This window comes from Alligator sinensis, unplaced genomic scaffold, assembly GCF_000455745.1.
Source record: "Alligator sinensis unplaced genomic scaffold, ASM45574v1 scaffold628_2, whole genome shotgun sequence".
Taxonomy (NCBI): domain Eukaryota; kingdom Metazoa; phylum Chordata; order Crocodylia; family Alligatoridae; genus Alligator; species Alligator sinensis.
This window is the reverse complement of record NW_005841833.1, coordinates 1,890,410-1,901,924: the sequence shown is the minus strand read 5'-3', so window position 1 is coordinate 1,901,924 and position 11,515 is coordinate 1,890,410. Positions and strand designations below refer to the sequence as shown.

The window sequence follows — 11,515 nt, the reverse complement described above, 5'->3', positions numbered from 1 at the left end:
GGAAAAATTACGATAAAAATCATTGACATTTTTGCAGTCATTTTAGATTCAACAGAAGTGCCCCAGAAATTAAGCTTTGGTAGAATTTTTTTTTTTTATTACCTTATTCTAATAATAAAGGTTTGGATTTTTTGAATTACATCAATTTGTATGCCAATTAAATTCCTGTGCACAGCTTTGGTAATCAGGTGTAAGAATGAATGAATATTTTAAAAGGGACACTGTCAAAAATAGAGTCACAATATAATAAAAATAATGTCTCATCATTCTTACTTTTATTTACTCTTACCTGACATGCTGTTCATTTTAGATCCAAATTCGCAAAACTCATACCTCGCTGTAATCCTTAATAATTCCACTGACGCCAATGGAATTACACTGTGTGCCCAATGTCCAGCACGTATTATGCTGTCCCCCAAGACCTTTCTGCATTTCTTTCAGCGTGTAGGACAATGAAATCAGACTGGTTAATTTTACTATGTTTATACTGAATGTCACTTTTAGGATTTTGCTCTTCGGATTGGAGTTTGGATTTCCAAAATTGGCAAGGAATAGGCATGCAAGACTGAAGTTACAAAAACAATCTTTTCGCTGAGAACGCTTTACCCAAACAGACCATTTCTTTGCTTACACGCAAACATTAAGCAGATGTTGTCAGCTTAGTTTAGTCACGAAATTTACCAAATTGACTGTAAATGTGTTTTCATAACTTTGTGGAGCAGTGGTGTTCCTTCACTAGCTCGCAAAACCGTTCAATCTGGTCTGTGGTGCTCCACGCAGGTCCAAAAATCTGGTGGCAGGAGAGTGGAGGCACTGTTAATTATTCTCACAGCCACAGCAATTAATACTGCCGCTACTCCCCTGCCACTACATTTCCGGACCAGTGTGGAGCCCCACGATCTGGATGACATGGCCCCCCATGCCAGATCGCACCGGCATACCATCACTCTGCAGCTGGATCCAGCACATGGGATCACATTGACATGTCAGACTGCACTGGGTCTGGCCTGCAAACCAATCCCATGCACAGGATCTGGCCCATGGAGCAGGAGAGGGTGCACATCACTGGTTTAAAAATCACTGAGTGATTTTTGTAGCTCCAGAAGTTATCCCATTTTTTCAAAGGTTAAGGCCCAGTGTTTCCCTCTACAGGAAACAACCACCCAAAGGAGTGAAACTTTCCAAGTTCATAATAGGAAAAAAGTCAGTTTTGCCAGTCTAAGCACCTCCAGCTGTTAATCTGTAAGAAAATGGTCTAATAAGTTTGAATTCAAAATTTAATTTTAATTTTTTTCCCTAAAATCAGGAGGACACCCCAGCTTTAAGGTTATGATGTTCTTCACCAAGACATCTCCTTTCCGTAGAGCCCAAAATTCCACTTTCATGAATTGGTCTACACCCGCACATGTTTAACTGAATCATTACTAACCTGTATCATGTACAGCTGGGCAATCCGATATTCTTCCACACTCATAGGAAGAGGAATACGATATTCCTTTATAAGCATCTTGAATACCACTTCTTTCTGTTTGTTCAGAAAAGTAACCCAGAAACACCTAGTAGAGGCTCCTTAAATAACAGTAAGTGAATACATCGAAGACTCCTGAAATAGAGAGAGAGAAACATGCATTTACTACATGTATTTATTTTACTAGAGACCATTACATGAGAAGAAATGCAAAGCCCATCAGTTTTACTATGAAATGGGCATCAAGCTGCACATAATCTTTGAGAAGAATTTTGATTTGCTTCGGGGGGTACTGTCAATGCTGTAGCTCCAGTAACTTCTGTCATCGTATCATAGCAGATCTCTGCACGGAACAGTATTTCCATGGCTGAGATGAGACAAAAGCTGAAAATGAAAAAGCAAAGCTTCTGCTGCAGGCGGGACAATAATATACCCCTCCATTGTCAGCAATGCAGAGATGCAGACATTGCAAGAGGTCAGATCTTCTTATCCTTTTACCTCCAATCTGCATCGAACAAAAGGCTAACTCCGAGACTTCCTCACCCTTAGTAACACCAGGATGGAGAACTTAAATTAGAGCCCAACAAAGGGCATCTGTAAAAATGTGCTTTACTTCCCACTGTTATTCTTAACAACTGTCTTAACACGGCCTGTCCTTCTTCCTCCTCTGAAGAGTCCAGGCAAAATCCTCATTGAAATCAATGGCAGAACTCATTTTATACATCTGCAGCATAAGATCACAGCACAAGACCAGATTTCAAGACAGATCTGAACTCCCCCTCCCCAGACCCTACCCCAATACACAGCTTCTGTGCAACTTAACAAGAAAATAGGATTCATCAACACGGAGGCCTAACAGAGAGTCTCCAAGAGGACACTGCAGGCTGGGAGTGGTAGCAGGGCAGCAATACAAAAAAAACAGAGAGATGAATGGTGAGGAAGGGAAAGCTGAGAATGCTATATCGTGACCGCGAGGTGCTCTCCGGTAGCCAGCTGGGTGAATCTGTCTAGTCCCATAGGCAGATTATAACCAGTCTCATCCAAGCTAACACCAACCTCAGCAGCATCACAGGGGGTAATCCTGTCACTAGAATAACACTGGGTTTCCTTTGTTGTTTTTTCTAAAAACAGTTCCCTGGTACGTAAAACACCTGCTCCCAAATATAATTTGAAAATTAAAAAAAAATTAAAAAAAAAAAAATCACTCTGTGCTCCTAAGGAGGCAGAAATAAGGTTACACAAGAGAACATAAATCTGGAGTTCCTGGCTGTTTGACTGTGCTAACTAAATAATATTATTTTAACTCATTTTTGTATGTAGCTGCACATATAGACACATACATATAAATATAAAAATATGTCAAAACATTTCTCACCAAGTAGTAGAGGGAAAAATATGTAACCCTCATTCATCAGCCTACAACATGCTTACAGAAGAAATACACTGTAGTTATGCCAAAAGAGATAAAACACCCATCTGTAATATGTACTCTGGTTTCTCATTTTAAAAAAATCAGTTGGATACTAGTTTGCAATATTTATTAGGCATATGTAGAAAGTTAGAACAAAATGTCCTGATATTAGAAAAACAAGATTTTTTTCCCTCTCTCTCTCCCTACATTTAAACAAAATACAGGAAACATAAGAAAACTTATCTTCCTATGCAAAGAGTGAAAAATATCAAATCATTCAGATTGAATGGATGTTAAAGAAAACAACAAGAAAGAACAAATGTAAAGTCTCCAAAAGAAAACACAATGCAAGTCTCCTCTAACAGGCGGCAGTGACTGACAAAAATCCTGTGTTCAAAGCCAGCTTTTAGAAAAGCAAATGTGCAGAATACAGAAAATAAAGGACAGGCCAATTTCATGGTCAATAAACACACAAAAATATTGCACAAAACATTTTTTTTTAATTAACGTTTTTAGCAAGATTTGGTCAGTGTATTGTAATAACTGCAAGAAGGGCGCGTGTGCATGCGTTCAGCATCCTGACACATCATAATGCATGGATGCCCCCCAATGCTGAACAGTGGCTCTCAAAACAATCTATTCTTGCTAAGTGTGCCAGAGTTGCTCAATACTATAAAAGCACAGCTAATTACACTGCAAGAGCCACTAGCTAATGCAGATAATACATTAAATGCTAACATTTATTCTGGCAACAGCAAATCCACAAAACCACCTGATCTAGTGGATTAAGCAAAGGACTGGGAGCCAAGGAGCACTGAATTTACTGTTCCACCTCTGTCACTGATACGCTTTCCTAGCATTCTGCATTCACACAGACATTTCCTGAAACTGTAGGAGGCTTAGAGAGATTAAGCAACATGCCCAAAGTCATTTAGTAAATCACTGTCAAAAGCAGGATTGGAACCCAGGCCTCCTGGCTCCTTGTCTTGTGTCTAAGCCATATCGTTTCCTTAGTGTGTCGCCACCGATGTCATTCACAAGGCCAGTTAGCCCCAACCCTGCACACAGTGACTGATGCGCCTTCATATGGATATAATGCAATTTAACCTGATGTGTGTGTCCACTGCACTGGGGCATCAGCTGGCCAGGCCATTTACACGGGGCCTCCAACTCCTTTAAGAGGAGACAATAAAGCAAACCTACCACGGCTCACTGACTCCTCCAAAATAAATGGCTTATCTGCCGCTGCATTATAGACAATTTGATTCTTTCCATTTTCCAGTCTGTTTCGTGCTATTTTATTGCCTTTAAATTATTGTTATTCCCGTCAGCACAACCCCTGGGACAACTTCTCTGACATGACAAACCCTAAAGGGAATAGTTCGGTCAAGACAGTGCTTCCTCCTGCCACACACACGCCACCCGGACAAACACAAGTGCACACACAAATGTCTTCTCTCCCGCACCACCAGAATTTCTCTGACATCTAATCCTCCAGAATAGTGTTCCAGAATGGGAAGTGGATAATCCTATTACGTGGCTTTTAATTAATGCTAAGGAACAGAACAATCATATTTAAAAGAGCTGGACCCCAAGCAAAATCCTCAGGATCAGAAAAGAGCTGCCTACCCAAGAACTTAGGCTTCTGCTTTAGAAATTTGGCTCCTATCTGAGAGTTAACAGCACATTTGGCAATGGGGGAAAAATACACTGAAAAATTAAGCTAAAATGTTTTTTCAAGTGTTTTGAAATGCTCTCACTCCCACCTTGGATACGTTAAGCAGCTGCCTGCCTTTGCTCTTTGCTTGCTGGTTAAAAGCAGGGTATGTCAATAGATTGTAAGAGGCGAATAAAACAAAAAAATTGTGCCTGAAAAGCAATAAAAGTGGCATGAAACAAGTACCAAGATGAAAAAAAAAAGTGTGTTTATAATGAAGTGCCAGACAGGTAATCATTCAGGCAGAGTCAGTCTGCCAAGATACAAGAAGGTTTATTTTATTACAGACTAACAAAAGGCATTCAAGCCCCAAGCACATACAGTAGCAACCACCAATGGCTTCAGCTTGTATTTGCCTTCAAGCGCCAGGCTCTTTGTGAAAACCATATCTGGTTTCCGTAACAGGTACCGGGCTGTCTCACTTCTCATTTTTTGTATCAGAGGTGCCAGCTGCTTTCCAAAAACCTTTTCAGAGCCAGTGAATATAGACTGCCCCACTGTTGCTCACCACCACCCATTCCTCCATAACACACCAGGACCAGATGATCTGCCCATCTGCAGCACGGCTTCACTGAATTCTGCCTCTGTTTTGAAGGCATGGCAGCGTTCTGGGCATTTATGAGGAAATGGTGCAAAAAAAACCCAAAACACTTCTCATTTTCAGGCTCAAGCCAGTCGGCCCACTGCAGATAAGAGAGCTCCTGAGAGAGGAACAGCCAACGTTTACCGCATATCCCACGTCTCAGAGCAACATGACTTTGGTATCTGCAGCATATTCAACTCAAAGCATCGGGAATACTGCAGAGATAATGTTTTCTAATGCAAAGAATGAAAGCTTTCAGCATAACCACCAGTGAGAGATCCGAATGCTGACTGGGCAGCTGGGAGTCCAAGGCTGCTGTGCAGGGAGGAGCAGATGAAACGCTAATGAAATCACGGGTTGCGCTGGGCGCACGAATGTAGATACACTCCCAACCCACAGATGTGCCCTGTCTAAAGTGGAATAGGAAGGGAGAGGGGTCCGTAAAGAGGTGGAATATGGCTAGTAGATAGCAACTGAGGCCACTGTTTCAAGAACGGAGCAACTTGGCTTTGATTTTTCCAAGGTGCCAAACACCTGCAGCCAGCTCTGAGCAATCCAGAGTGGAGGTACTCGAAGTGAGTTAGCCAGCTGCAAGGAGGTTCACACGGCAAGGGAAAAAAAACAACACACGTAAAAGGGCACTTCTGGGACCACTGCTATTTTTGTTGTGTGCCATTTCACGATCTGTACGTGCCGTTATTCAATTTATATGCAGAACCGTGGTAGCTGGACAAGCCAGGCACATCGTTTCATACCTCAATTATTTTAAAAATCAAGTTTCTAAAGCAGCATAATTGGGCCTCAGAGTTTATGTCCTGCTGAGATGAGTCAGGTCAGTCCCACCTCTGAGCTATTGTTTCGGGGTTTCTGACGACTCGCATAGCTCAAAGCATTCAGTTCCAATTTTGAAAGCTGCCTTTGCAGCAATAAGAATTTAGAAACACTTAAAAAAAACCTTAGGTTCTGCAGAAAACCGAATGCGTCAAGAGAACTAACTAAATCAGAACCTGAAGACGTCAAGAGACCTAACTAAATACCTCCGTCCAGCTCTCAAACGAGATGTTTGACATCATTGTTCCCGAGGTCTGAGCTGCCGCTGCCCTCGGCACCTCACTAATACACTGAGGTTTCGGAAACTGCAGAAGTGTTTTATCAAGAGACTGATGGCAATTGATACCCTGTAATTAGGCAATAAGAGTTAACGTGCTGGGAACATAGCAGAGGCATGAACTGAAGACCAAACCCTAACCAAGCTGAGTGGATTGCCTTAAGTTGCGACAAAAAATTGTCTCCTGGCTGGCTCCTGTCTGATGTGTGCAAATGTGGTGAGGGGAGGAGGGAATCAAACTGGTAGATTCAAGATATCAAATACCCTTTACAGCTATACTCCCAGCTGTGCTACTACAAGCTCTCTCAGGTCTCACTTCACCTAGTAATTTTTGGCCAGAGGATGGGGGAAGTGATTTAGCTGAGGTCAACAGGACTTGGGGACTGCATTCGATGATCTAGGAAGAGGCCTCCCCTCCAGTCTTACGTTTCTAGGAGCCCAGATCCAAGTCCCAGTCCAATGCCCTGAGCTCCTCAGCTAGACTACTCCCTTAATAGGTTCAGAAATGGGGAATTACTGAATGACCCCTCTTCCTGTAAAATCCATTTCAAGATCCCACTATCACTATATGTAGCTTGAGTAGCAGAGGATTTCGCCCCCAAATAGCATCTTCACAAGATTAGGAACTGAGAAGGTAATTTGCATGAAAACAACTGAAATATGTAATAACAAGGCAATTAAGGATGCTGAAGGAACTTGTAAAAGTATTATATAGAAATTGTTGGTTTTTTTAATTCAACTTCCCTTGTCCTCCAGAGACTCTCCTCAGCTGATGTGCTTTCCCTTTACCCCCTCTCTTTGACAAGTCAGATTTAAAATCCGTTTCCCTGCTGTCCCCACCAAGAGTCTGTTCCAACAGCTTTGGACTGCTGAGGCTTCAGGAAATAAAAGTCTAACCCCCACATCCTAGCCACTCCAGCAGGTTTTCCTGTAAAAATCCTACTTACTTAGTAAGCAGGCAGGGGACCTCCAAGAAAAAGTAAGACCAAGACTGAGGAACAAGACTAGGATTGCAAAAGTGTACAAGTGGCCCACAGACAGACCAAGGCTGCTGGAAAGGATGGAGTAAAATGCAAGAGGGTTCCTAACAACAAAGTTAATGTTTGCCAAGTGCCAGTCATTCATCCCTCATTTCAATTGCAGCAACATCTTTTTTCTTAGTGTTGACAAGTGCAATCTTGCCCTGCAGAGATCATTTTCCTAGCCCATTACTTTGACTGTCATTCTTGTCCTATTCTATCACAAATGTGAGTAATGTGCTCCCTGCCAAAGCCCTCCACTATTTCTCTCTACCCTAGTCATGTCCTCTCATTCAGTAGCAAGATGTCCATTCCCACCTCTGATCACTCCAACCTGCCAAACCCCATGCTCACTTGTTCCATTTCCAAACAGGCACCTTCCTGCTTTCTCTAATGCTATTCCCTCAGGCTCTCCATAAGCACCTGCAACACCTTTTTGTTCTTCAGATCCTTGGCTAAAGCTTTCCTTTGCCATGCGATCTACCAAAAACTTGACAATGATTAAATCACAAGTGTGCCATGACCAATGTCCTTAAAGCTGAACAATACTGTCCCCATACACCCAGTCCAAAACCAAACTCATGGTTTAGCAAGCAGTTGCGATCCCCGCCTTACTGTACAGAGCTTAGACTCGGACAACGTACAGGAGACACCTCACGTCGCTGGAAAAGTACCACCAACACTACCTGTGGAAGATCCTTCCAATCCAGTGGGTAGACACATCAACCTTAGACACACCAATGTTAGCGTCTTCTCACAAGCAGCCACCACAAGCATCGAGGTGATGATCATCCAACATCAACTTCATTGGGCCAGCCACATCATCCGGATGTCGGACTCTAGACCACCGAAACATGTTTTATTCTCCCAGCTCAGTCACGGTATATGCTCAAAAGGAAGGCAGAGAAAGCACTACAAGGATATCCTTACAGCCAACTTGAAAAAATGCAACATCAACTCGTGGGAGACTACTGCTCAGGATCACCCCAAATGGAGGAAGAGTCTGCTGCAAGGATGTACTACTTCAAAACCTTACGATGACAACAGGAGACAGAAGGACAGGAACAGCAGAAGCAACACGTCTTGGACCGAATCAAGAATCTGGAGCTACCCAATCTGCACGGAAGCACATGCCCGCATTGCAACAGAGTTGGTCAATCCTGGACCAGCCTTGTCAGCCACCTTTGGACCCACAGATAAGATGTTCATGGAAGACAATGATCCTTGAGTGTGAGCAACTGCTGAAGATGATGTTCCTCTTCCATCTGGGGCCATTCAAATCATATTAAACATTTGAAAAACACATTTCTATGCGATAGCTTCGTTACCACTACTGTTTATATAAAACACCTAAGATTACTACTTGCAAGTGGCTAGCACGAAAATGTATTTTTCCCCAGCTCCAGTGTGCTTCTCTCATGCACGCGAGAGCTCCTTGTAGGCAGTATCACTTTTGCTGTAAATGTTAATTAGCAAAGGAACCGACTACCTGAAAATACCTTCTAAACATCAGACGAGAAGGCAAACTTTCAATATTTCCCTTTAAAACATACAAATATTTTAGGCATAAATGGAATTTTCTGACATTAGCTTTAAAAAAAAAAAAAAAAGGTGAAAAATGTCTCCTTAAAATCTTCAGTTCCAAAACCAGCTGTAGATCACACATAAGAAAGAGGTGGGTCCCTCAAGAACACTGCACCACATTACAGAATCCCGATGTAATTTGGCAAAATGCAGCAAAACCGGAGGTCTATACAGAGACTGGAGCATGGATGGCCAAACCGATCCAGCAGCACTGGCAGAACTGCAAGGGGGTGGGGAGCACAAGAGCAGTGTCTGCTTTTTCCCGGTCTGGCTCTCGCCTGAAGTAAAATCAGTCCCCTCACTTTCACAAGTACAAAAAGAAAAGAAAAAATCAGGAGATGTGAGCACACGTAGAAGGTTATTGTACCAAGATGCAAGACTCGGAACAAATTTGTCAAGAAATCTAACTTGCAGATAATACTCGACTGGGGTAAGGATGCAGACCAAGATGACATGCCACAACTCAAAGAAACCTCTAAAAGAAAGAGCTGAGTTTACAGTGCTTAATCTTTTTTCCATTATTAGATACAATTTGACGTCATCTGCAGAATTTAAGATCCCATTGTAATGCAGACATTTATTACGACAGAAGGATGGAATCAGTCCAAGTGCAATATAGCTGCACTGTAGCTATTAAATCTTGTTACAGTTCAGTGCACAGCCAAATACTGGCTTGAAGCAAAAAAAAGATTCATGAAATAGATGCTTTTGTTTAATATGGAGCTACAGTAGAGCATCTCAATGTTTTCCATTCACATTATTCCTCTGACTTTTGGATGGAGGAGTATTGCGTTTCCTTCCTTCGATCCTATTAATGACACTGCTTTTGGGAGCAACCGCAGTCCCGACTGTTCAGATTTTGTCATTCTAACTCAGGGGGATTCAACAGCAGAGAGTCCATTAGCCAAATGTTAGTCGGGAAATTAATGATTAAAAAGTTACATCATGCCCGGAGGTAATGCAAAAAATGTAATAATAAAGACAGACATTAACAATCTAATATGCACAGTGAAGTCATGGATCAGTTCAGAAGGAAAAAAAAATAAAACTAGCTTCAATCTCTTCCCTGCTGCTGGCTAGAATAAAGCTGGGCATAACAAGGAAAGCAGCTAAAAAATGAATATTAAAAAGTTTCCAAATGTTCTTTATTTTATGCACAATTCAAGCTGCAGCCACAACAATTGCCCAAGAGAGCTGATGGATGTCTTGCAGCAAAGCAAGACTCTGGTCACGTTCAACTCTCCCGAGAGCTAAGCAGATTCTGATTCTCTCCAAATCGTCCTTTTGCATCATGTTGCTAAAAATAAGCAAGTATAAAAATATATATGAAAAGCATTAAGAGAATGGTAAGTGTAGGGGAATGGCTGTAAATAGAAGCTGTAAGACTGCAGCCGGGAGGGGGCTTGCTGTAAGCAAACTGCAAATCTGAAGGGACACGGAGAGAAGGAGAATGTGCGTGTATATTCAGTGGCATATCCGAGAGCTGCACACTGGTTTACAACACTGCCATTGGGAAGCCTCTGTCAACTGTGGACAGCAGCAAAGGAGGTAGGATGACCTGGCCAAGAATCCTCAGGGACAACTTTTCTGACTAAGGTGGCTGGGGAAGACTGCTGTTCCTATATACTCTCTGGTTCAGAGTTTCTCCCCTAAAGGAGTTTAGGGAAGGCACTATATGCTGTTACAGTGCTGCTTGGACCAGTAAAGACCTTAAGGAAGTCTGTATTCATAGCCAAAACAGGTATAAGCATACCCTACATCACCACCACCAAGGTGGTGCACATCCTACATCGGGGTGGGCATAACACGGCCCCGTGGGCCGGATGTGGCCCACCAAGCCATTCTATCTGGCCTGCGGGGTCCCTAAAAAAATTTAGAAAATTAATATTTTTCCGACCCTGGCTACCTGTCATGTGGCCCTTGATGGCTTGCCAAAACTCAGTAAGCGGCCCTCAACCCAAAATAATTGCCCATCCCTGCTCTACATCAACACCACCATCAGGGAACTGATGAGTGTTTCGATGGAGAGCTCAGGGTGCAGAAGCCATCTGCACATTTGCTGGATGATACTCCCTTGTCCACGAGGGATCTTCAGTCAGGTACCTTTCCAAAGAGGAGGTGGAGATGGAAAGCCCAAGTCTGCAGTGCTCACATGCTCAAAATCTCTTTCAAAGCTATGGCATTGAGCACTAGAGTTCACAGAAAACAGGTATATAAGAAACCCTAGGAGGGATCCGCTACACCTAAATCATTCCCAACAGATAGTTGTCTAGCCTGCTCTTACAAACCTCCATTAAGATGGCGGGATCCCCATCCTTAGGTCATTTAGTGTATCCCTAGGAAAAAATGCCTAGCCTGCAGCAGTTAAGAACCGCTGAGTAAAATGGGATGCTTTGTTCTCATCTATTCACAGATTTAAAAAACAAGAACAACAAAAAGGACTAACAAATAGCAAACCTGAACACTGTCGTTGGTAAAGGAAATTTTCAAAGGCACTGTTTAAATATGGTCTTATAAAATTAAATCTGTTACGCCTTCACCCTGGAGTCCTCACCTTAGGGACACGATGTTCCACTGGTTTATAGTGAGCAGTCCCCACTTTGCCTAAAGACAAAACAGGGAAAG

At 42.5% G+C, this 11,515-nt stretch overlaps 1 protein-coding gene across 11 annotated transcripts in view; it reads right to left on the bottom strand.

Moving 5' to 3' along the window:
- The window catches only part of PITPNM2 (phosphatidylinositol transfer protein membrane associated 2), a 177,835-nt gene that overhangs the window by 83,264 nt on the left and 83,056 nt on the right, over nt 1-11,515 (bottom strand). For all 11 annotated transcript variants that reach the window (XM_025198266.1, XM_006015129.3, XM_025198257.1 and 8 more), the window contains one exon: nt 1,430-1,603. In XM_025198266.1, coding sequence (XP_025054051.1) covers nt 1,430-1,507 — 78 coding nt within the window. In that variant the 5' untranslated portion in view covers nt 1,508-1,603. The remainder of the gene's footprint in view (nt 1-1,429; nt 1,604-11,515) is intronic.